This window comes from Loxodonta africana, chromosome 3 (assembly GCF_030014295.1).
Source record: "Loxodonta africana isolate mLoxAfr1 chromosome 3, mLoxAfr1.hap2, whole genome shotgun sequence".
In the NCBI taxonomy this organism is placed as follows: Eukaryota; Metazoa; Chordata; class Mammalia; order Proboscidea; family Elephantidae; genus Loxodonta; species Loxodonta africana.
The window spans coordinates 24,796,001-24,820,498 of record NC_087344.1 but is presented as its reverse complement, the minus strand read 5'-3'; the positions used below and the strand labels follow the sequence as shown (position 1 = coordinate 24,820,498).

The 24,498-nt window shown below is 53.0% G+C and overlaps 2 protein-coding genes across 6 annotated transcripts; one reads left to right on the top strand and one right to left on the bottom strand.

Moving 5' to 3' along the window:
* Nucleotides 1–1,466: 1,466 nt before the first annotated feature.
* On the top strand, nt 1,467–6,630 carry ELOF1 (elongation factor 1). 3 transcript variants are annotated; one of them, XM_003413079.3, is made up of 4 exons: nt 1,467–1,590; nt 5,258–5,391; nt 5,562–5,632; nt 5,935–6,630. In XM_003413079.3, the coding sequence occupies exons 2-4, from the start codon at nt 5,276–5,278 to the stop codon at nt 5,997–5,999; spliced, it is 252 nt and encodes an 83-aa protein (XP_003413127.1). In that variant the 5' UTR covers nt 1,467–1,590; nt 5,258–5,275; the 3' UTR covers nt 6,000–6,630. The 3 variants fall into 3 exon arrangements, with proteins under 3 accessions (XP_003413127.1, XP_010591624.1, XP_023408162.1); XM_010593322.3 differs by lacking the exon at nt 1,467–1,590 and adding an exon at nt 1,619–1,805; XM_023552394.2 differs by lacking the exon at nt 1,467–1,590 and adding an exon at nt 1,848–3,904.
* Nucleotides 6,631–8,883: 2,253 nt separating this feature from the next.
* CNN1 (calponin 1) lies at nt 8,884–17,754 on the bottom strand. 3 transcript variants are annotated; one of them, XM_003413080.4, is made up of 7 exons: nt 15,299–17,754; nt 13,353–13,474; nt 10,863–10,929; nt 10,619–10,756; nt 10,299–10,409; nt 9,693–9,839; nt 8,884–9,611 (listed from the first exon to the last, which is right to left on the bottom strand). In XM_003413080.4, the coding sequence occupies exons 1-7, from the start codon at nt 15,359–15,361 to the stop codon at nt 9,366–9,368; spliced, it is 894 nt and encodes a 297-aa protein (XP_003413128.1). In that variant the 5' UTR covers nt 15,362–17,754; the 3' UTR covers nt 8,884–9,365. The 3 variants fall into 3 exon arrangements, with proteins under 3 accessions (XP_003413128.1, XP_064136776.1, XP_064136777.1); XM_064280706.1 differs by having other exon boundaries at nt 9,693–9,719; XM_064280707.1 differs by lacking the exon at nt 15,299–17,754 and adding an exon at nt 14,226–14,290.
* Between the last annotated feature and the right edge of the window lie 6,744 nt (nt 17,755–24,498).

Genomic DNA, 24,498 nt, shown 5'->3' with positions numbered 1-24,498 from the left:
TTTTTTTTTTTTTGGTTAAGCCTTCCTCAAAGGTCCCTGGGTGGCACAAATGGTTTGTGTTTGACTACTGACTTAAAGGTTGGTGGTTCAAACCCACCCAGGGTGTCATGGAAGAAAGGCCTGGTGATCTGCTTCTGTAAAGATTACAGCCAAAGAAAACCCTACGGAGCAGTTCTACTCTGTAACACATGGAGTTGCCATGAGTCGGAATAGGCTAGGGCAACGGGTTAAGCCTTCCTCGTTTAAGTAAAAGGCAGCACCTAGGGCTCTAGATAATAGGAGTCATCCTTGACTCTCCTCTCTTCTTCACTCCATCCTATGTTCTATAGGTGCTACTTTGGCTGCTTAGATCCTACTTAGGCTTCAGATTTCAAACTGAACATCAGCCCACCAGGGAAGCCTTCCCTCTCTAGTTCAGGAACCCCCTTCCCCATCATATGCTCTCAGAGACCCACACATCCCTCCTCTGCTTCGCTCAAAAACCAAACCCATTGCGGTCAATTCCAACTCACAGAGTTTCCAACGAGTGGCTGGTGGATTCAAACTGCCCACCTTTGGTAAGTAGCCGAGCTTTTAACCACTTCGCTAACAGGGCTCCCTGCTATACTCAAGAGTGTAGTAACTGATAGTTTATGTTTATGTCCACCCTCTTCACTAAATTGTGGGGTCTTGGTCCCTCCCCCACCACCAGCTCCTGAAACAGGGCTTGGCTTCCTATCTAGACTTCTAGCCAATTCCACAGCAATTAACAACAAAAGCTAAGTGGACTTCTGTCCACTTTCATTAATTCTACCCACGTCCAGGCCACCACCATCTCTCACCCAACTACTGCTATCAACCTGGCCTCCCAGTCCCCCTCTACACTCTATTCTTCACCCAACATCTAGAGTGGCTTCTTAAAAGAGAAATCAAAAGTCACTTCTCTGTTCAAAATCCAAAAAAAGTCCCTAACATGGACCAGATCCCATGTGATGTGGTCCCTGCCTGCCTATCCAACCTCATCTATATTATAACTTCCATCCTCCAAGTGTGGTCTGGGAGAGCACTATGGACGTCACCTGAAAGCTAGTAAATCCAGACTCTCAGCTGAAGCTTTCTCCTCACCCTGGTTCAGCCATACGGGTATTTTCTATTCCTCAGCACTGGGATATCTGAATGAACAGTGTCCGAGGTGGGGGTGAGCCAGGTGGCCTGTGGGGGTCTGAGGCTTGAACTAGAGCAGAAAACAAGTGAGATGTCTCCAGAAAATGCGGCGGCCGAAAGTGAGGCCACCTTTCCAGTAGGGTCGAGCTCACCGCTCCCGAAACGCGGGTATGGCCGTTCTTGGGGACTGACTGAAATGGTGGCCGTGTGCACCGCGACAGTTAAATCAGCATCCTCAAGCAGGGAACCGCGCAACCGCCGCCAGGCCTGGGCTGCGAGTACGCATGTGCAGAAGAAGCTGAAAGAGGCGGGGCCTGCTCGCAGGGCGGTCCCGGCTGGAGGTGGGCGGGACGTGAGAGGAGAAGAGGGCTTTCCGCTTCCTCCGGGAGCCGGAAGTCGCTGTCACCGGGTGAACCGGTCTGTTGCAACGAGGGAAGGCGAGCACAGGTGACGGTTCGCGCGGGCGGGCGTTGGGTCGGGTCGTCCCAGGCTTTCTTCTACTGGGGAGCGCTCACAGGGTCCTGGAGGAGACGGCGGGGACCCCAGGCCTGGGGGATGGCCCATCGGGGAGCTTGATTCTCCCGGGCCCCAACCAGGTAAACGCGGCTGCTCAGGGGCCTGGCTCCTGCGGACGGCCGTCGGGAGGCGACACCGAAGCCCGGGTGAGCCTGGAGGGACCACCCACTGGCTGCCTCTTGAGTCCTTCTTCCGAGTCCTTCTTCCAGCCCCTGTTGGCGCGCCTGGGTCTTATGTCACCAGACTGACAGGCCGAGGCCTCTGAAGTCTTTATGTGGAGGCCAGCCCCCTTTCCTAGGGACGGGGGGCGACAGTCACTGGGTTAAACAGGAAGATTCTGGGGCCCATCCTCGTAGATCCTGATTCAGAAGACTTATTTAGTCATTCAACAAATAGTTATTGAGCCCTTAAGGTATGCCAGGCACTATTTTGAGTGCTGAGGATTCAGCAATGGACCAAACACAGATCAACATCTGGGGTTTCGCTGCTCCTTTCCTCTTCTGTCGCTTCTCATACCCTTGTCTGCATTGCTGAGCTCAGTCGTATCACTCTTTCTCTTTCTCGAAAAGGCTTACCCTACCTCAGGGACTTTGCACTTCTCAGTCCCTCTGCCCGGACTGCCTTGTATGGCTGCCTTCTCTCATCATTCAGGACCAGCTTAAATGACACCCAGAGAGTCCTTCCCTCTCCACCCTTATCTGAAGTAACCTCCCTTCAGAAGCATTCACTTAGCACGATTGCATTAACCTCATAGCACTTACCAATATTTGAAATTATTTCATTTATTTGTTTACATGTATCTGTCTTCCTCCACTACAATTTAAGTGCCATAAGAGCAGACTCCTTGCTTGCCTTATTTATTGCAGCATCACTATGGCTTAGTGTAAGGCCTGGCATTTGTTCATTCACTCATTCAGTAAATATTTATAGGTGCCAACTCCACGCCAGGAGCAGTTCTAAGATCTGGAGAGATAGCACTAAACAAAGAAAAGACACAACTTCCTGCCCTCATGGAATTTACAATTTGGAGGATGAGTGGATGGGCATGGGGATGCAGGGAAACCGATGAGGAGGCTGCTGTGATGATTCGAGCCAGAGATGACTGTGACTCAGACCAGGGCGCTGACCATGGAGGTGGTGAGAAGTAGGCAAATTCTAGATACATTTTACAGGTAGAGTGGCACAATCAGATAAGAAGTATAAGAGAGAAAAATTGAGGATGAATCCAAAGAGCTGGGCCTGAACACCTGGAAAGATAGAGTTGCCATCACCTGAGATGAGGAAGACTTTGGGAAAGTGGGTTGAACTGTCAGGAGCTAGGTCTTCTACAAGTTACATTTAAACGTTATTAGACATCAAATAGAGGTGTGGCGGAGACATGTAGATGGGCAAGTCTGCGGTTCAGGGAAGATATGCCTTGGAAGAAGTACGGCCAGAATGCTCCTTAGAAGCAAGGATGGTGAAACTATGTCTCACATACTTTGGACATGTTATCAAGAGGGACCAGTCCTTGGAGAAGGACATCATGCTTGGTAAAGGGTCAGCAAAAGAGAGGAATACCCTCAACAAGCTGGATTGACATGGTGGCTACAGCAGTGGGCTCAAGCATAGTGACAGTGTGAGGATGGCACAGGACCGGGAGTGTTTTGTTCTTTTGTACATAGGGTTGCTATGAGTTGAAACCAACTCGAGGGCACCTAACGATGACAACATTGTGGCCAGAGTTGGAAGTCATCAGTGTAGGGGGCCACAGAGATTGAGCTCCTGGGCTCTGTTATCATTAGAACAGTCTGGTGGTGAAGAAGCAGCAGAGGAGAATGAAAGGAATCACTAGGGAGGTGAGGGGTTGGGACAGTGCATGGTTCTGAGAGCCACACAGGAAAGGCAGGAGGAGAGACGAAAAGTGACAAGTGTCCTGAGGAGTGAGGACTGCCTGTTGGGGTCGGCAGCATGGTGACCTTAGCAGGTAGGGAGGAGCGGAGAGAGAATAGGAGGGAACACAGCGAGTCCAGACAGCTCTATACTAGAAAAGCCAGCAAAGAGAAAAGGTGGTAGCTGGAAGAGGTGGTTTTGTTTTTTGTTTTTTTTAATGATGGAAGAGATAATAACTATATTCGTTAATGATTCAATGGAGGGAAAATTTGATGTTGCAGGAGAGAGAGGAGATGGGATCCAGGGCACAAGGGAACAAGTTGCTTTTGAGGGGAGCACAGACATTCTTCCATAGCAAAGGAAGGAAGGTCAGGTAGGTGGTCCTGGGGAATTGTGCATGCTCTCTCTGGTTGCTTCTGTTTACTCAGTGAACTGGAAGCATCCTCAGTTAAGAGTGAGAGTGTTATACAATGAGTGATGGATAAATATGAATGAAGCTCTCATCTTTATTCTGCTAGAACCAGCCTGGGGATGGGGATGGAGGGGTTGACAGGATCAGCAATGGCAAACGCAGAGCCCTGAGCACAGAGCCTGGCATGGGAGATGTGTGCAGTGGGAGCTGCTGCTGCTTCCCTGCTTGGCTGCCTCCAGGACATCTATTCTTGGGGTCCCTCTGGCACCTGAACTCATCATTTTCCCCAACACCCTGTTCTTCCTATCCTGTTAGATGTCAGCAAATCATACCACCTTCTCCACCTACCCACCAACCGTGTTCCCCACCAAAAACTTGGAGTTATTTGGGACTATTCCTTCTCTTCCAGCATTCACTTGCTCTGTTGGTCTCCTCAACCTCTCAGTCCCCTACTGCCATCCATCCACCCGCAACAACCCTGTCCTGATTCTGAATTTATCTTCATTCAGACTTGACTCATACTTCTCAGTTTCTTAAAGACACAAAGTGGTTTTATTCTTCTGCTCCCTGTGGCATTCAGGACCCATCCAGACATTAGAAACCCTCCTGTTTCTGATTCCTCTTCATCCCGCCCCTGAGACACTACCCCAGTGCCTTTGCACGTGCTATTTCTCTACTTGCGATGCTTTTCCCCTACTTCTATGCCCAGCAGTCCCTTGTGGATGGAAAAGTACCCCAATGGGCCCATCTGGAGGCTCTGTTAAATCTCCCAAGTGTGACTCTTCCTATATGGCATTTGCACATCCCTCAGCAAGAGGAACACCCAGCATAATATCCCTGGCTCCTGAGCAGTTAGGTTCTGTCCAGCCCTGTACTCCTGGCCCTTCGTAGGGTATCTCATATCATCCTCACTAGCAACAGTGGCTTCCTGGTGTAGGTGCCCACAATGGCTAGGACAGGCCTGTATCTTTACTCATGTCATCCTCAAAAGACCCATCTGAGATGAGCTGAGGCACAGAGAGCTTAAGTAACTTGCCCAGGGTCATGTCAGTGGGGGAGCCGGGGTTGGAACCCAAGCCGCCTGGTGCCAGAGCTTGCTCAAAGCCCATCCTCCCAAAGTACACTGTGATTAGCCGCCTACCTGGGGACTAGGTGCCTCGTTCCTCGGAGGCGGAGGCTCAGGCGCTGTTGTGGCAGTCCTCCCTTCACCGTGGGCCAGTGCCAGGCCCTCTTCCCAGCCTGCTTCTAGAGCATCGAGGCTGGAAGAGCTCTGTGGGTCCCACAAATCACTGACTTCTTCCTACATATACGCAGGTTCACACTCCTGGGGATATGGGACGCAGAAAGTCAAAACGGAAGCCACCCCCCAAGAAGAAGATGACAGGCACCCTAGAGACGCAGTTCACCTGCCCCTTCTGCAACCACGAGAAGTCTTGTGACGTGAAAATGTGAGTTGGGGGGCAGAGCAAGGGATCCTCCCTCGGTCAGGAGGTGGCTCTTCCCCAAAGCTCCAGCCTGTTCTCCATTCAGGGGCAGACTGGTTCTGTGCCTCCCAACTGGGGCGGTCATCAGGCACAGGACTCTTTGCTCACCAGTCCCCTAATTCCTGCCATTTCAGGGACCGTGCCCGCAACACTGGAGTCATCTCTTGTACTGTGTGCCTAGAGGAATTCCAGACGCCCATCACATGTATCCTTGGAAAACCAGGCTTTCCAGTGGGTGGAGGTGGGGTGGTCAGGGCTGCCTTGCCCAGGACATACACTGCTCAAGGGCACCTGCCCACAGGTGAGGGGGCTGGAGTGCAACCCTTGCTCTGTTGGCTCTGCTGGGTGCCCTGGTACAGAGCTGCATTGCCCATGGATGCCTTCTCTTGACTTGCATGGGGTGACAGGGTGCAGGACAGGGGTCAGGCTGACACTGGTGTGAACAGCAGAGGCCTGTGTGGGAAAGGGGTCCAATGCCACCAGATGCCCTTGACCTCAGCGGCTCAGATCTCTCAGAACCAGTGGACGTATACAGCGATTGGATAGATGCCTGTGAGGCGGCCAACCAATAGCAGCACAGAAGACCCACCCCTCGCACCCGCCCACCGTGTACCAAGCCAGAGACATTCCAGGGGTGCAGGGTGTGGGTCCAGGGCTGTCCCGGCCCTCTGTGGGCGTGGGTTGATTGTGTGTGGCTGCAAGCGTGTGTGACTGCAAGTGTGTGTGACAGTGCCCATGAGTGTGTGTGTGCTAGTGGACACAGGGTGGAGTTGAGTCCTTGCTGGGGCTGAGGGGCCTGAACTGGCCTCACCTGGCTCACAAGCCTTTGGCTTGCTGCCTTCTCCTGGTCCTTGACCCTCCCTGGCTTTGGGGCCTTGGCTCCTCCTTCTGACATCCCTGGGTGCGGGCAGATCCAGCAGAGGCTGCGGCGGGGACTTCTCCAGCCTCTCCTCGCCCACCTCACCAGCACCTTGCCCATTTTAACTGGACTTTCCACCTTCCTTCCTTGCCTTCCAATGCCTGAAGCCTGGGATTTGAAGCCACAGTCTCGAAGGCCCCGTGGCTCCTCCCTGGCAGGGCCTGGACTACCCATGTTAACCCGAAGGCTCTGTTTCATGTTTAGTTGCTTTTGTAGAGGAAGAAGGGGCTGGGTTGGGAACAACTATCAGTCACAAGTCCTTAAATAAAGTTGCTGGTGCCAGACCCCCGGCTGTCCGTGTTTTCCTGAGTTCTGGGCCTGCCTCTGTGCCAGGGACTCAGTAGGGAAGCCTTCAATTTCAGAGGCAGCCCAGCGGCCTGTTGGAGGTGGGAGTGGGTCATTCCTTCAAACTGTCCAATGTTTAGTTCACCCACCAAGCATTCAGGGTGAAACAGGGTCAGTGCTAGGCATTTGGGACACTGAAGAACCAGACAGACATCTAGCCAGGCAGTTACAATGACAAATGAGTCCAACAGGGCCCCGGGGGAGGCGGTCAGGGAAGGCTTCCTGGCAGGGCAACATGACTGAGCTAACACTTGAGTGTAACCTCATGCCAGGCGCTGCTCTCAGGGCTAGTCTGTGTTACCTCTTGCATCCCAACTGCAGCCCTGTGGTGGGGTGCTATGGTTAGCCCAGGCTTGCAGATGAGGAAACTGAGGCCAGAGAGGGGAGGTCTCTAGCCCAAGGTTCCACAGCTAGAAAGTGGCATAGCTGGGACTTGAACCCAGGAAGCCTGGCTCCAGAACCCTCTTTCATATACTTCCTTATGAGTAAGACTGGTTGGGGGTGGGGGGAGGGCTAGGTTATGGGAGCAGCTGGGCCATCCAGGAGGTAAGACTAGTCGGGGCTGTGGGAGGAGGGAGACTGGAGAAGGCTAGCATCCACGAGAGAGGTTGCGACCCTGTTTTGGAGGGTGGCGAGGAGTCTCGGAAGGTGGGAGGCAGAGACTAGCCTGTGCAGCAGAGCAGAGGGACAGCACAGTGCATTCGCATGATCTCATGGGTGATGGGCCTTGACACCTGGGTGGTTCTAGCTCCCCCACCTGGCCTTGTGAGCCTGAGCAGCAGGTGACCTGTGCTTTGGTGTTCTCAGTGGTACAGTAGGAAGGATGCTAGGGCTTCCTCCTGGGGCCATGCTGAGGATGAAGGTGCAGCTGGGAAGCACCGAGCACAGGCCTGGCACAGTCTGGACAATGGATGTACCCAGGGCAGTGGTGGATGTGAATGCCAAGCTGGCCCAGAAGCCCTGGCCACCAGGCTGGGCTGCTGGTCTAGCGTGTGTCCCTCAGGACCCACCCTGCTCTAACATGCCCCTCTCTGGTGCTCCTGCTTCCTCTAAGGCCCCAGGTAAGGTCCACCAGCCCTGACAGGAGACAGCAGACATGGGCAAAACAGTGAGCAGGTGCCGGGGGCAGGGTACACTCAGGTCCAGTGGAAAGGGGGCTTGTTCCTCTGGCATCCAGGGCCCGCCTTCCCTACTACCCGCCCACCCCAGTCTCACAGGCTAAGTGCTAATATGGTGCTGTTCTCCGAGGAGCCAGGGCCTCGGGCCAGGCATGGATCCTTCCCGGCACAGCTTCCCCGCGCCAACCCAGAGGGATCACGACTCAGCGGTAGCCAGGCCAAGAGCGCCCGGAATTCGGTTTACAAGGCCCCAGGGGCTGTGTGCGTCTGTACATCCGGTCTCTGGTGTCGGTCTCTGGTTTCTGTCTCTGCAAGTCCCCGTGTTCCAGCCTCAGCCCCTGCCCAGGGCTGAGGAGAAGGGGAGAAGACCGCGGTGTGCCTCCTCCCTGCATTGCTGCATCCTTGGAGCCCTAATAGTCAGCTTCCAGGCAGGATGGCTGGGGCCTCCCCTCTGTGGGAAGAACAGTTTCCCTTCTCAGAGTTCCCTCGGAAGCGTGGGCAGGTTAGGGCTCTGCCTATAGACTGGGTCCTGGGCTGCTGGCCAGGCTCAGAGCCCAGCCCTTAGAAGAGGGCTGAAGAGGGCCAGCCACACAGGTGCAGCCATGCCCCATGTTAAGCTACTCAATTGCTCTGTGCCAGTTGGTACAGGGCCATTGCCCTGAGCCCCCTACATGGCCACCCCCCCCCCACAGCCCCAGACCCCAGTCATCTCTCCACAAGGCAGGGTTAAAGGTTCACCCTGCCCAAGGGGCCTTCAGAACACTGGCCATTGTCCATTCTCATTGGCCAGTGCCTGGACCTCACCAGTGGTTAAAGGTGTGGAACGTCACCTCCTGTCTGCAGGCTTCCCCTGCAGCCCCACGAAGCTCACTGTCCCATTTTCCCAGTAGGAAAACAGGCTCAGGAAGGGACTTTGTCGCCTAGCTGAGTGGCCGTGAGGCTTGAAGGGAGGAGGGGGTTATAGGAGGGTTAGGAGGGTGTGTGTTTTAGAGTGTGTTTACCGGAAATGGAGTATATCTGCATGGGCATGTCTGCATGTGTGTTAGAGCCACACAGGCTCCCGGAGGCCTCGGGTGATTTTACAGCCATTTATTGTGCTCCAGTGAAATAGAAAAAGTGCTCACATTACAAACGCCGCTGTCACGTTCATGTACGCCAGTCGCTGCAAACCAAACCGCGTGTGTCCGCTGGGTCTCTGGGCATGCAGTTTGCTCCCCTGTGGGAATGGGGTGGGGACAGGCCAAGCCTGGGCTCTGGGGGCATTGCTTGGGGGCTTCTTGTCCTGGGGCACCCACCTATGAGGGAGTCGGGGGACAGCTGGAATAGCCTTGCTCGGTGCATCCTTTGGGATGCTGTTGGGAACACCCTGGCTCTATGTTGGACCCTGCAGTGCTGCAGGAAGGAGGGCCCCCTTTCTTCCCACAGACCCCCAGTCTGCTCTCCCCAAACTCTAACCCTGTAGGCAGGTGCCAGGGGGCTGGAGGACGCCATGCAGGGGGCGAGGGTCGGCTGGGCCTGGCTGGGTCCGGCCGAGAGCAGCAGGCAGCCGCCAGCCCCTAGGCTGAGTTATAATAGTTGTGCTGGTGGTGGTTGTGGGCAGGCTCGCTCAACTCCGGGTATTCGGACGTCAGGCAGTACTTGGGGTCGTAGACCTGGCGTGGCAGCCCATACACTGTCATGCCCCTCTGCGAGGCTCCCTTGTTGCTGCCCATCTGCAGGCTGACGTTGAGCGTGTCACAGTGCTCCATGCCCAGCCCTGGCTCAAAGATCTGCCGCTTGGTCCCAGGCGCAGTCATGCCAGCCTGTGGAGGGGCAGTAGGGTCAGGTGGTGGAGATGGTGAGGATCATGGGTCCCACCAGCCCCCTCCACAACCCACACACACCTGGCTGGCTCCCTTGTTGGTGCCCATCTGCAGACTGATAGTGGCCTGGTCCAGGGGTTGGTCCGTGCCCAGCTTGGGGTCATAGAGGTGGCGCCGAGTGCCGTAGGCTGTCATGCCCTGCTGGCTGGCGAACTTGTTGGTGCCCATCTGGGGAGCAAGGAGAGTCACCCCAAGTGTTACACAGCCTCACCATAGGCCATGAAACATAACTGAGCTCACTGGGCACAGCACTCTAATGAGGCACTGTGTCTACCTGAGAGAACACTGAGGCCCAGAGAGGGCCTGTCACTTCCCAGGGGCACACAACCAGTAAGTGGCTCAGAGCACCAGTGTTCAAGTCCAAACCCACCATTCAGCAACTGGGGATCTTGGCCAGTGAGCTAGTTTCTCCAGGCCTCAGTTTCCTCATCTGTATAAAGGGCATGATGATAACAGTATCTACCCTCTAGGGCTGTTGGAGGATTAACTAGGTTAGGGTACAGAAAGTGCTTAGCACAGTGCCTGGCATATAGTTTAGTCAATACCAAATATGGTGTCTCCAAAAGGGTGCCCTCCTGGCGTCCTTGACCTCACAGCTCAGCAGCGAGACTGAGGAGCAGGCAGTACCTGCAGCCCAATGATGTTCCGCCCTTCTCTTAGCTTCTCCGGCTCAAATTTCCGCTCCTGCTTCTCTGCATACTTCACCCCCACATCCACTTTGTTTCCTTTTGTCTTGGCCTGAGGAGTTGAAGGCAGGGACTGATCAGGGCTCCTCTGAGCTGCATTGTCCCAGTGGCGACTGTTTGTAGCCCCTGCTCCACCCCTCCTACCTGTGCTGGGCTTGGCCACAAGGGGCCCATTTGCACCCCAGCCTGGGCAGTGCACAGCTCACCTTCTCGAGCCCTCTTCCAAGCCCTACTCGGTGCCCATCCTTCACCCACACTCACCATGCTAGCCAGGGCCAGGAGGGTGGACTGTACTTGGGTATGGTTGGTGTTCTCAAACAGGTCGTTTGCCTCAAAGATGTCATGGGGCTTCACGCCATACTTGGTGATGGCCTTGATGAAGTTGCCGATGTTCTCCAGCTGGTGGGGATCAGGCAGCAGTCAATGGTGGGAGGGTTGCGGGGTGGCAGTGGAGTTCTCAGGGGCACGTGGGCAAGGGGTTGAGAGAGGTTGAGTCTGGGCTCACCTGGTGCCAATTTTGGGTTGACTCGTTTACCTTCTTCACAGAGCCTGGCTGGAGCTTATTGATGAACCTACAAAGAGTAGGGGAGGAGAGTGACAAAGGTGACCCTTTCTTACTCCCATCCATGTCCAGCCTATCATGGGAGGGGGTCAGGATGACAGTCGGTGGCAATAGCCATTTTGTTGTTTCCCACTACAGTTACCTCTACTGCCCACCAACACCACCAATTGCCGTCAAGTCTATTCTGACTCATGGCAAGCCCATGTGTGTCCAAGTAGAACTGTGCTCCATAGGATTTTCAGTGGCCGATTTTTCAGAAGTAGATCTCCAGGCCTTTCTTACCAGGCACTACTTTGTGGACTTGAACCTCCAACCTTTCAAGTAGCAGCTGAGCATGTTAATTAAACATTTGCACCAAGGGACTCTGTCTCAGCTGCAACCCTGCCAAACCACCCCGCACACACTGTCAGCTCTGAGATGGGAAACCAGCCACAGGGAGCTAGACTCAGGTCCCCAATCAGAAAGGGTCCTTATATACAAGGTTCATTCCCATGCTTGCTGGCAACCACACCTCAGTCTTTGTTTCTTTTGCCAACCTCTACACAGCAGAGAGCCCATAGCTCAGGCCTTGGGTCTCTTCTCTGACTACCCTGACCCCCTTGATTTCATCCAGTCTCTTGGCTATAGATGCCATTGATATACACAACACCCCTACCTCAGCCCAGACCCCTCACAAAACTAGCTCCCTACGTGAGCATCTCAAATCAGACACACCCCACTCCAGCCTTCTAATGCCCACCTCCCGCAAAGCTCAGTCCTCCCTCATTCTCCCCATCTCAGTAAATGGCAACACCATCTTTCCAGGTGCTCAGCCAAAGCCCGTGGAGCTGCCCTGACCACCTCCTTTCCCTTTCTTTCACCCCCACATCTGAACCCTTAGCAAGACCTTTGGCTCTGCCTCCTAAATACATCCAGAGGGCACGGCTTCTCACCACCTCCACCTTCCACCCTGGCCTGAGCCACCAGAGTCTCTCAACCTGGGCTCTGACAGTGGCCTCCCCACGCACTCTCAGCTTCAACACTGTCCCCTATAGACCTGTCTTCATCTAACAGCCAAAACGACCTTTTTAAGACAGTTCAGATTATTCCCAGTTCAGAATCCTCCAATGGTTTCCCTTCTCCTTCAGCATACAATCCTAACTCCTTAGCATGACAAACGCCTCTAGTTAACTCCGTGACTTCATCTCCCTCCACTTCCCCTGACTCATTCAGTGCTGGCCATGCTGGCCTCCTCTCTGTTCCTTTAACTCACCAGACACACACCCACTTCAGAGCCTTTGCATTAGCTGTTCCCTCTGCCTGGAACCGTCTTCCTTCAGATATCCTCACAGCCCTCTTCTTCACATCATCCAAGGCTCTACTCAAATGTTACCTTCACAGGCCTTCCCAGACCATCCTACAGAAAATAGCGAAACACCCCTTCCTCCCAAATGGTCTCCATAGCACTTACCTCTACAGGTAAACTAAACCAAACCCATTGCCATCCAGCCAATTCCAACCCATGTCAACCTCTACAGGCAAGTAAGTATGTGCTTATTGGATTCCTTGTTTACTGTCCATCTCCTTCCACTGGAACTAAAGCTCCATGAGCATAGAGACTCTGATTGGCTCATTGTCCCCAATGCCTAGACCAGTGCCTGGCACACAGCGGAAGCTCCATAAATGCATGTTGCATGAAAAATGAGTGAATGACTCAGGCTTGAGCAGCCTCATGTCTGAGCTGGGACACAAGGGTGGTCCCCTTGTTACCCTGTCTCCTCATTCCTTGTCATTGGCAGATATGATGGAACAAGGTCCCACCCCAAGCACCTAGGACTTGGTAAGACTTTGCCTTCAGAAAGTTTCCCAAAGAGTCACTGTGGCCCTCACAGTCACCCCGACCCGGGTCACACTCAAAGATGCAGATAGGGCCTGGGCTGGGGTCAGGGCTCCATCCTAGCATTAGCTAGGATGGAGTCCTGACTTGGAAGACAAGAGGTTTGCATCCCCTTTGGTGATTAGGTTCTGAGGTGAGTAGTAAATCAGGACCCACTTAAATTACTGTGGCACATCATCATATCTCCAAGCCAGGGATAAACAGCTGTTATTGCTCATTGCCTTTTAGCAATGACCTCTCTTTCTTATGACTCTGGAAGCCACAGATAGGACTGCCCTGTATAGCACCATGGATAAGATTAGATTCTGGAGTGGTTTTGGCTGGAATAGCATGGGACTTTGGGCAATGGGCTTTACTTAACTGAGCCTGTTTTCTTTGTCTGTGAAATGGGCACAATGATTATTTGCCACCTTGGAAGACTGTTTTGAGGTATCAGATATAAAGTGTCCAACACAGCTCCAGGCTCATGGTTGCTTGGGAGGTTGAGGGAGTAGAGACGTATGCCTGGGTTGGAGGATGACCCAAGGCGGGATCTGGGCCACGAGTGTCCCACTCACTCGCAAAGAATGATGCCATCTTTGAGGCCATCCATGAAGTTGTTGCCGATGCGACGTCCTGTCACCCCCTCGATCCACTCGCGCAGCTCCTGCTCCCGCTGGTGGTCGTACTTCTGGGCCAGCTGGGGTGGGGGGCACAGAGAAGGTGGTGAGGACACGGTACATGGTGGGCTGGGCTCCCTGGGCCCAATCCGAAGCTCCATAGGCCTGTTCTCCTTCCTCGTCCCTTCCCAACTAAGGCAATTCTGCGCCCATTGGGGGCTGGGGTGGGCTGAGGGCCAGGAGTGAGGTGGCACCTGCCCAGGGGGCCATTCCGGGCATTCTGAGGTTTGGCACCAGAGAATCCAGACAAGGGGGAGAAGCTGGGCCTCCTGGTTCTCGCTCCAAACTTAGGGCTTAGCTTCCCCACACCCTGCCCCCGTCTATTCCCTACCCCTCTACCCCTCTACTGGAAGAGTAGGTGCCTCAGGCAGGGGAGTGGGAGACCTAAGAAGGTGCCCCTAAATCTGGGCTTCGTCGTTCATCGCTGTGTCTCTCAGTGTCCCTCCAGGTCCACATTTCTCTGGGCTCTGTCTCGGTGTGGGTGTGGGCTTGTCTTTGCCTTAGTCTTGCCTCTGACTCCTGGTGTGTGTATTTCTCTGTCTGTCTCTCCCCCGGCTCTGTAAGTGTTTTCTCGGCACTGTCTTGGTGTCCCCATCTCTCTGGTTCTATACTCCATCTTTAGAGGGAGGATTGGGCTTGTCGCTCTTCCATCTCATTCTGGGTCTCTGACTGCAGTTCCTGGCCTCTGGTGGGGGCTCCTCAGGCTTCCCTTTCTGCTTCTCCATCCCTGTCTCAGTCTTAGTTCGCTCCTGTCTCACCCTCCCTCCCTACCTGTTTCTCTGTTGTCTCAGTTTCCCGGTATTTCTCTCGGCTCCTCTCCCCACTTTGCCCCCCTTCTCAAGAATTCTCCATCTCAGCATAGACAATCTCCCAGCCCTTGGGGGTCGGGCTGCCCCCTTCTCCTGGGTAAGATGGTGAGAGATTTGGGAGGCAGCAGCCCCCTCACCTGGCCCTGCCGCCCCCCTTCCCCACCAGCCCGGCTTTATAAAGCAAACCAGCCCTTATATAGCGCGCCTGGCGGGCCGGGCTCCCTGAGGCCACCTTATATGGCGCGGCAGCTCTGCTGGGCTGGCGCTGGGGGCGGGAGGGCGGGGGGGGGGGCTCTGGGATCTGTCTCCAACTGAGCACCCGCCCCCCTCCTCCAGTCCCAAGGATCCCCCAACCCAGTTTTCAATGCCAGCTCTTATCTTTCTCGCCGTGGGACCCTGGGAAAAGCCACCGTGAGCATCAGTGTTCCGGCTGTCAAATGCCACTGGGACTCCTCCCCTGGCAGCACTCATGGGAGGATTCCAGTGGGGTGCGGATTTCAAATTCCCTCTCCTGGAGAGGCTAACCCTGTTCCTGACCCCGAGTCCAGGGTCACGGCTTTGTACTTGCCTCCTGTTGGACCCTGGCTACATGCCTCTCCTCTCTGAACCTCAATTTACCTATCCATAGATCTCTGCTGTGTCCGTGATGCCTGCTCCCTACCCTGCCCACCTGCCTTCCTCCCCCCCTCCCCCCCGTGATCTTCCACACTTTCTTGGCCTCACTGTCCAGGAACCTGAGTTGTCGAGCCTCCCTCCAATTTCTTTGTCAGGCTGGGAGTGTGGAAAAAAACAAGTGGGTACCACGTCCTCTCCAGGAACATGAAGGGTTAACAGGACTCTGATCAGGTGGGGATCTCTGTTGATTTGTGTCTCCCTTCATGCCCTCCATAAAGCCCCCTACAATAGCTGAGGGCTCTGGATGCTCATGACGGGGAGGAAGGCAGCGTCCACCCCTTGTCTCTCCCCCTTTCCCTCTCAGGTTCCAAGTCACATGGAATAGACAGGAGGGGGTTCAGGGATGCCCTCCAGCCCTACCTTGTTCTTGACCTCAGCCGACAGCCCGTAGGCAGGGCCTCGGTTGAAGTGAGCAGAGGACATGCTGGCCGGTGGGCTCTGACGGGCAGAGGGGGCACTGATGGCAAGGACCGCTGCAGCAGCTGAAGCTCCGTCTGTCTGCACACTCTTCCCTCCTCACACGTTTTTGAAGCTCTGGAGGCGGCCGGGCGCTTCCAAAACTGTCCCATTGGCCACAGGGGCCTGCCAAGGGGCGGGGCACCCCCCACCTCAGCCACCCCCCTTGTGATGTCAGGGCCTTGGTATTGGAAGCTGATTGTGTCATTGTTTCCACCTAGGGGGGCAGCTTGGGTTTTCTTGCGGGGGCTTGGCCAGACAGAGACCTCCAGTGCTCCAGTGTGCCTCCCCCACACTGTCCACTGGGCCCCTGACTGGGTCTCTCTGTCTCTTTGTCTCTGTCTCTGAAGCCATCTCTCTGTGATCTGAGGTCATTTTTCTTCATCTCTCTGGGCTAACTCTCTCCCCCTTGAGGCAGGACTGTCGCCTGTGGTAGTTTAGTGAGCATCACCCTGAGTTTAACTCTAGGCACTAACAGTCTATAACTTTAGGCAAGTCCTTCCCCTCTCCAGACCTCTGTTTCCACAGCTGTCAAGTGGGCTAATGATAGTACTTGCCCCATAGCGGGGCTGTGTTGACCAAAAGAAATACTCCTTCTGTGTCCCCAGCGCCAGAGGGCCTGAGCTCAGGCAATAACATTGTCTCTGCTGAGGACCTGGCACCCCAGTTTTGCCCCCTCCATATTCTCATAAGCTCTTGGGAGAGCAGAGATCCAGGCCCCTACCCATGGGTTGCCTGCACCACAGCGTGACTGTGCCAGTGGGTACCAGGCCAGGAACACCCCCCTAAGTCCCTGTCACTGCCAGGCCAACCTGGAAGGGGCACCTGTAAGCAGCTCTCCCTGAACCACTGGAGTGGATAACACACCTGTACTGTGCCACACATGTCAAGCTGGTGATGGTGACACTTGGATGACTGTGGCCTTCCATACACTCACCACACGCTGAGGGTATGGCTGCAATACCCTAGTATGACAATAGCCCTTATGTCAGGCCATATTCCAAGTGCTACACATGTATCAACTCAAGCCTGGTAACACCCTAAGAGGCGGATGATATTATACACACTTTATGGATTGGGAAACAGAGGCACAGAAGTGCAGAATCACTTTCCCAGTGTCACACTGCTTGCTAGTGGCAGAGCAGGATTTGAAGCCGCCCTACTGCTGTGAGGCTAAGGCAGGGTTTCTCAACCTCAGCACTGTTGACATCCAGGGCTGGCTAATTCTCTGTTGTGGGGCTTTTCATAGGACTCTAGTGCATCCCTAGCCTCTACCCACTAGATGAAAGTAGTACTCCTCAAGTTGTGACAAACAAATGTCTCCAGACATTGCCTAATGTCCTCTGAATAGGGGTAGATCACCCGTTTAAGAGCCACTGGGCTAAGATACTGGAGTTCTTTGGTGGTACAAAGGGTTAAGTCCTTAGCTACTAACAAAAAAGTTGGTGATTTGAATCCACCCAGAGGCACCTTGGAAGAAAGACCTGGCAATCTACTTCCAAAAGATCAGCCATTGAAAACCCTGTGGAGCACAGTTCTAATTTGACTCACATGGCCTCACCCTGAGTCGGAATCCAGTGGATGGCAACTGGTTTGTTTTTTGTTTTTTTGAGTGGGGGAGGCTAATGCTAAGGACAAGTTGATGGTGTATAATATGTTGAAGACCCTAAGATACATTAAATGAGCTAATAATTAGTGCCTGGTGGCCCAGGGGTTAAGCTTGGCTGCTGACCAAAAGGTGAGCAGTTCAAATTCAGTAGCCTCTCCTTGGAAACCCTATGAGGCAGTTCTACTCTGTCCTATAGGATCGCTATGAATCGGAATCAACTTGATGGCAAGGGATTTTTTTATATGCAGGCTTGTTCTAAGGGAAACCCTGATGGCGTAGTGGTTAAGTGCTAGGACTGCTAACCAAAAGGTCAGCGGTTGGAATCCACCAGAAGCTCCTTGGAAAATCTATGGGGCAGTTCTACTCTGTCCTATAGGGTTGCTATGAGTCGGAGTCGACTAGACGGCAACGGGTTTTTTTTTTTTTTTTTTTTTTTTGGTTTATTGTTCTAAGTGCTTTGGATCTATTAATTCAATAGCCCTATGAAGTGGGATATAAGATTTTGCCCGCTCGACAGATGGGGAAAGTGAGACACAGGCGAAGCCAACTCCCCGGGGGACCCACAGATCGAACGTCGCGAACTGGGATCGAAAGCGCGCAGACACCTTGCTACTGCCCATACTGCCCACGTTCAGCGACCCTCGAAGGTCCACAGATCGCTACTGCGCATGCGAGGACTGGCGCCTCGACCTGGCTTGCGGCTGGTGCCCCCTGGTGGCCCAGAAGGGGCGGGAGCGGCATCCGGGCAGCGGTGACGCGCGACGCTGACTCACTCCGCCCCGCCCCCCACCCCCGTCGGCTGCTGCTTGGCCATTTATAGAATCCGCGCGGGCTCTGAAGTCACTGCCCAAGCACGACGGGGGCGGCGTGTGGGGAGCTCTTGGCATGCCCCTCACGGGACAGCCCGGGGTCCCCCTAGGAGGCGGCCCTTTCTGGGTCTGTCTCGTCCTCCGATTCCGGGTCGTGTCTCTGTATCGCTTGCTCGGTCTGTGGGCCTCTGCCTACCTCTCTGTTGCCTAACTTTTTTCTAACTCTACCTTTGTCTCTCTCTGGGTCTGTATGAATCTGCCTGTCTCACTAGCTCTCTCTGTCTCTTCATTTTCTCCCCATCTCTGTGTCTCTCTGTGTTTCTGTTCCTTGTCTCTGTATCAGTTTTTCTGAATGCCTCTGCCTTGTCTCTCTGTCTCTCTGTCCCTCTCTGAGTGGCTCTCAGGACCACCCCGCCCATCCCACCTTGAGGCCCCAACCCTAGGGGACTCTCCCATCACTAACTGCCGGTACTGCAGTCCCCTACTCAGCTCCTATCTGGTAATTCCAAGGCCCAACCCCTTAGTTTCTCATCTAAATGAGAAGTGTCAGACCCGGTAAGGAACAGGGCTTCCCCAAGGGTCCAGGGTAGTCATAAAAGCCCTGTCATGCCTCCCCTCACCTGGGGACCCCTAAAACCTTCCTGACTCTCAGAACCATTTAAAACACACACAAATTTGTACCTGGGTGTCTCAGGGAGAGAGTCACGGCCTCCCACCCTGCACCTGCTAATCTTGGCAGCCCTGCTCTGCCAGCCCCCTCCTCGCTTAACTTTCCTTCCAGAAAGCAAGCGGAGGCTGTTCATAATGGCTTCCATTTCAGGAGCGCTGACTGTAGGCCAGGCACTGTGCCCGGCACAATCTCTTGTAGTCCTCGCCACCATCTCAGGGAGGAAATTATTAGCCCATCTTATAGATAAGGGAGCTCAGGGTTTAGAGAAGGAGCCCTGGTGGTGCAGTGGTTCAAACCCTCAGCTGCTAACGGAAACGCCGGCGGTTCGAACCCCTCCCCCACCACCCCAAGGAGAAAGATGTGGCAGTCCTCTTCAGTGAAGATTAAAGTCTTGGAAACCCTGTGGGGCAGTTCTACTCTGTACTATAGGGCCTCTATGAGTAGGAATCAACTCCACAGCAGCAGGTTTGGTTTGGGTTTTATAATGCTACTAACTAAACTCCTGACTTTATTCAGATGTCCTGGTGTTTCTACTGACATCCTTTTTCTGGTCAGGGGTCCCTCATTGCATTTAGTCGTCACGTTTCCTCAATCTCCTTTGGGCTGTGACAACTCCCCAGACTGCCCTAGCCTTTCATGACCTTGACGCTTTTGAGGAATACCAGTGAGTTATTTTGTACAATGGCTCGCAGTTTGGTTTGTCTAATGCTTAGATTGGGTTTTTGCAATTACTGGGAAGGACATCTCTGAGGGGAAGTACCCTTCTCATCACATCACACAAGGGTGTGCATCATGTCAATAGGTCTTATCACTTACGATGTTAGCCTTGGTCCCTTGGTTAAGGTGGTGTCTGCCAGGATTCTCCACCAGAGAGTTGCTATTTTCCACAGGGTTGTTTTGAGAATTGCTTGTTAAAGAGTGTTGTGCTCTGTGCTAATAGAAATACATTAAATATGTAAATGCCTGTGTTTTAATTTACTATATCTCGAAGAATAAATAAAATAAGAACCAGAGCAGGGCCATCCCCGCCTCTGCTTGCCTTAAGCAGAGCCTACTGCGCCTAGCTCAGCGCTCCAGCAGAGGGCAGTATCGTGCCCTGCTGTTGCCCACGTGGCTGTCAACGTGCTGGAGGGGGGCGGAGCAGGAGCCCTCCAGAGCCAGCAGCTGATTGGCTAGAGTGCCTCTCAGTTCGGCCAATCACAGAAGCCCAAACAAGGCGAATGTGCCCTGGCTGAGAAGAGATTTGGGGCATCCAAGGGGGGGCTACCTGTGCACACGTGTCCGTACAACTGTGTCTCGGAGTTCAAGGAACTGCAAAAATGACTTTATGAGGGCGAATATTCGCCTGGCCTGGGGCCACTACTACTGCCAAGACCCTGCTTGATGTGCTAATTCACCTATGCTATTGGGGGGTTTTGGGGGCTCCAGGGGAGCCCTGGAGCCACTCCGCCCCAGCCTGACATCATAGCACATTCCGCCGCAATTCGCTCCGCTCCAGCCACACAAGGCCTTTGCCATTGCCATTGCCGTTGCCTGTGTCCAAAGTTTGGTTCCTCAAATAGCCAGATGGCGCACTCTACTCATTCAGGGTTTGACTCAAAGATCGCCTTCCCTGACCACCCTGTTTCAAACTGCAGACCTCTCTTGCACCTTCTCCCTTTCCCAGCTTCAGTTTTCTCTATATCAGCTTTTAAGTATATTTTAAAATATGCATATCATGCATACTTATTCAATCTGTATGCTGAGCAAATAATCAAGAAGCTGGACTATATGAAGAAGAACAGGGCATCAGGATTGGAGGAAGACTTGAAGCACTTACTGAGGAAGATCAGAGACCACAGCCTTCAGTATGGGTTGCACCTCAACATAAAGAGAACAAAAATCCTCACAACTGGACCAATAAGCAACATCCTTATAAACAGAGAAAAGATTGAGGTTGTCAAGGATTTCATTTTACTTGAATCTGCAATCAAAGCCCATGGAAACAGCTGTCAAGAAATCAAAGGACATGTTGCATTGGACAAATTTGCTGCAAAAGACCTCTTTAAAGTGTTCAAAAGCAAAGATGTCACTGTGAGGACTAAGGTGTGCCTGACCCAAGCCATGGTATTTTCAATTGCCTCATATGCCTGTGAAAGCTGGACAATGAATAAAGAAGAACGAAGAAGAACTGGCACCTTTGAATTATGGTGTTGGTGAAGAGTATTGAATATACCATGGACTGCCAGAAGAACAAACAAATGTGTCTTGGAAGAACTACAGCTGGAACACGCCTTGGAAGTGAGGACGGCAAGACTCAACGGCACCTAACAGCAACAACATATCATGCATAGTGTACAAATTATAGCTCCATTATTATCACTTCTCTTACCTTTTGAGCAAGCTATTAAAAAAAACCTTGCCATCGAGTCGATTTCAACCAATAGTGACCCTATTGGACAGAGTAGAACTGCCCCATAGGGTTTCCAAGGCTGTAAATCTTTACAGAAGCAGACTGCCACATCTTTCTCCCTCAGAGTGGCTGGTGAGTTCAAACAGCTGACCTTTTGGTTAGCAGCCAAGCATTTAAACGCTGGCCTACCAGGACTCCTATCAAGCTATTACTTAAAGTCAAATGCACAACCCTTAATGGAGAACTCAATGAATTTTTATATATGTACACAACCATGTAATCACCATGCAGCTCAAGTTATAAAATCTTATCTACAGAACGTGAATCTTTTGTCTGTCTCCCTCACTAGACTGTCAGCTCCCAATGTCAGGAATCTTCCCCCCCCCCCCACTACAGTTCCTCATCGCTTAGAGCAGAGTCTGACACAGAGTGTCCACTAACAATAAATACTTGCTGAATGAATCTGAGCCTCCTCATGATGGGGTGGGCACAGCCACAGGCTCCTATGCACGCCCCCTCCACTTTGGCCCTGAGTCTTGGTCTCCAGAAGTGTTGGAGGAAGCTTTTCCACATCTGTTGAGTCCCTTCTCACACTTTGCTCTGGGGCCTGAGGACTCCCCTGCTCCATGCTGTCATGGGAACCCGTGGCAACCTGGCAGGCTTCAGGCCCTGGGCAGCCTGATGCAGGACCTCCACGGCATGTTGAGGGTGTCCAGAACTAGTGTAACCAAGGTTAACAGCCCCTGAGTCTTAGAAAGGCATCACAGTCATGCCAGCTACATACAAGACTACCGCCACAGCCACACCACTCAGTGGGGACACTGGAGAGTTTCAGGGGCAGCCTGGTGTACTCAGGAACCACCTATGGACGAGAGAATGGGGGAGCACGGTTAGGAGTGAGGCAGAGAGAGAGAAGCAAAAGAGGCCCCCACATGCTCCCCAGTCACAAGCTCCCCAGCACCTGAAACTGACAAAGGCTGTGAGCAGACAGAAGTTGGCACAGAAGTTGGTTAAGTAATGCAGCCAGCCCTGGGTATGAAGAAAGATGGAGCAAGGCAGTGGCAAGATGACCCTCAGCCATGGAGAAGGCAGTAACATGGGGCTCTTTCAAAGCCCCCACCAGGCAGAGACAGAAGCAGACAGAATGCCAGCAAGGAGGAGGGACAGCTGCAGGTTAAAGGTTGGGTTGATCATCAGGAGCATCTATTCATTAAATCTCATATGTAATATTTTTTGAGTATTTACCATGTTCCAGGCCCTGTCCTAGATGCTGTCTATCTTCATGAAGCTTATAGCAATCATTTCCAAGAGTGCTTTGAGGATTACATAGCATAATGGCACCTAAAAGCCTTATTAACTGAAGCAATTGAGGAAGGCCATGGTATGGGGGATTAGGGTTAGGGTTAGTGCTCTTTGTAATAACAGTAACAACTCCTATTCATTAAGTGCTGTCTTAGTTATCTAGTGCTGCTATAACAGAAGTACCACAAGTGGATGGCTTTAACAAAAAGAAATTCTCTCACAGCTTAGGAGGGTAGAAGTTCGAATTCAGGGTGCCAGCTCCAGGGGAAAGCTTTCTCTCTCTGTCAACATGGAGGAAAGTCTTTGTTATTAGTTTTCCCCTGGACTAGGAACTTCTCAGCGCAGGAACCCTGAGTCTAAAGGCCACGCTGTGCTTCTGGCTCCAGTTTCTTGGTGGTATGAGGTCCACCCGTCTCTCTGCTCCTTCTGTCTTTTATATCTCAAAAGAGATTGGGTTAAAACACAACCTAATCTTGTAGATTGAGTCCTGCCTCATTAACATAACTGCCTCTAATCTCATTAACATCATAGAGGTAGGATTTACAACACATAGGAAAATCACATCAGATGACAAAATGGTGGACAATCACACAATACTGGGAATCATGACCTAGCCAAGTTGACACATATTTTTTGGGGGGGTACAATTCAATCCATGACAAGTGCTTACTATAAGCAGGCACTGTGCTAACCTATTTGCATTGTTTCATTTCCTCCTCACGACAGCCTTATGAGATGCTTTCATTATCCCCATTTTACAGAGGCAAAGACTGAGGCTCAGTGAGAGAAAGTCACATCCCCAAGGACACACCAATTATGAGGGGCAAGGCTGGGACTCAGCCAAGATCTGCTAGACTCTCAAACTGGCACTCCATAACCTAGCACACAGTACACATGGGCGGGGTGGTGGGGAGATAGCTTGTGGTGTCTCAGGGGTCTTTACAGGAAGCAGTAGAAGCCAGAGAAGGTGCACAGTAACACAGGAACATCTGATCTCCCTGTTGCAGAGAATCAGCACCAGGTCTAGGGTGAGGCAGTGGTCAGAGGTGGGAAGGGGATGGGGTGTGACCCCCAGTCCCACCCAGCCAAATTTTACCTGCCTACCATACAGCAGATAACCAGAAACATCAGCCACAGTCTATAGGTGAGGGGAACGAGGGACCCACTGACCCTCACCCTGGATTGATCTGGCCAGTGCAGCTGGTGGCCTGGCATGGAGGAGTCAAGGCCCTCAGCTCTGCACTTGGCTGGGGTAGAGAGAAACTGTGTGTTGGCACATGAGGCTCCTTAGTGGGACCAGCCTTACTCTGGGAAACTTCCTGGAGGGGTCCCTTTCTCACCTGGACACCCTCCAGCAGTGCTGCCGGCTCTCCACCTGCCCAGAAGCAGGGAGTAGGAATGGGGTGAAGAGGGGTCTATCCATGGGGGCCCAGCTGACTCTTACAGAGCAGGGATTGATGCAGATGGCCTGTACAGAGAACAAGTTGTACAGGCCAGAGCACTAATGGTCAGGGGCAAGTTTGGCCACACCTCTACTTAATTCATGCCCCCCCAGCCCCCCCCACCCAGCTACCTGGACTCCCACTCAGGTGTCTGTGTGGGTCCAAGGCTCTGTGGGCAAGAGGAACAGGTGTGGGCTGAGCGCCCTGGAGCTCATTTGATCAAAATGAAGTCAGGAATCAGAACCATGGGGGCCACAGGTACGGGCAGGGATGTGGCCACGTACACACCCCAGTCACCTCCTCTTCCTGATTGCCCAGCTCCTACAGCCAGAGAGGCAGATGGCAGCTGCACCATCCCCAATGTCGCCATGCTCCAAGGTAAGGCAACAATCTGGGGATCTGCCTGGTGCACACGGGGGAGCAGAGGCACACATCCAGGGACCCAGGCACTGTGTCTCTGTGGTGCGAGGGATCACTTTTGTGTGGCCTTTCTCACCATGGTCTTGTAACTCCCACCCAATACTTGGTTGGAACTGTACAAATAAGGTAATTGTGGTCAGTTTTGCCATCCCACTAGGCTTAAAAGAGAGCCAGTTCCAGGCAAAGGCAGGATCTCATTCACAACCATCAAGGAAGAATAGCCAGGAGCAGAGTGTGTCCTTTGGACCAGGGATCACTACAGCACTGAGAAGCTTCTGGAACCAGGAGACAGTCAGAGTTGTAATACTGAAGATGGTGAGAAGTGGTAGCAGAGAAAGAGCAGAGGAGAGACTGGCAGGGACAGCACAGTGGGCTTCCCGGCACACGGAGCAAAAAAGCTGAGTGCTTTTGGGCAGGAAGCTTGGTGGCAGAGTAGGGTGCCTCCAAGCACTTGGTGGAG

Excerpts from the sequence above, each read along its gene's own strand:
- ELOF1 (XM_003413079.3), top strand. The coding sequence starts at position 5,276 with ATGGGACGCAGAAAGTCAAAACGGAAGCCACCCCCCAAGAAGAAGATG. Across the intron at positions 5,392-5,561 it reads AAGTCTTGTGACGTGAAAAT|GGACCGTGCCCGCAACACTG; the intron begins GTGAGTTGGGGG and ends CTGCCATTTCAG. Across the intron at positions 5,633-5,934 it reads ATTCCAGACGCCCATCACAT|ATCTCTCAGAACCAGTGGAC; the intron begins GTATCCTTGGAA and ends TCAGCGGCTCAG.
- CNN1 (XM_003413080.4), bottom strand. The coding sequence starts at position 15,361 with ATGTCCTCTGCTCACTTCAACCGAGGCCCTGCCTACGGGCTGTCGGCT. Across the intron at positions 10,930-13,352 it reads GATGGCATCATTCTTTGCGA|GTTCATCAATAAGCTCCAGC; the intron begins GTGAGTGGGACA and ends TACTCTTTGTAG. Across the intron at positions 9,840-10,298 it reads GGAACATCATTGGGCTGCAG|ATGGGCACCAACAAGTTCGC; the intron begins GTACTGCCTGCT and ends CTTGCTCCCCAG.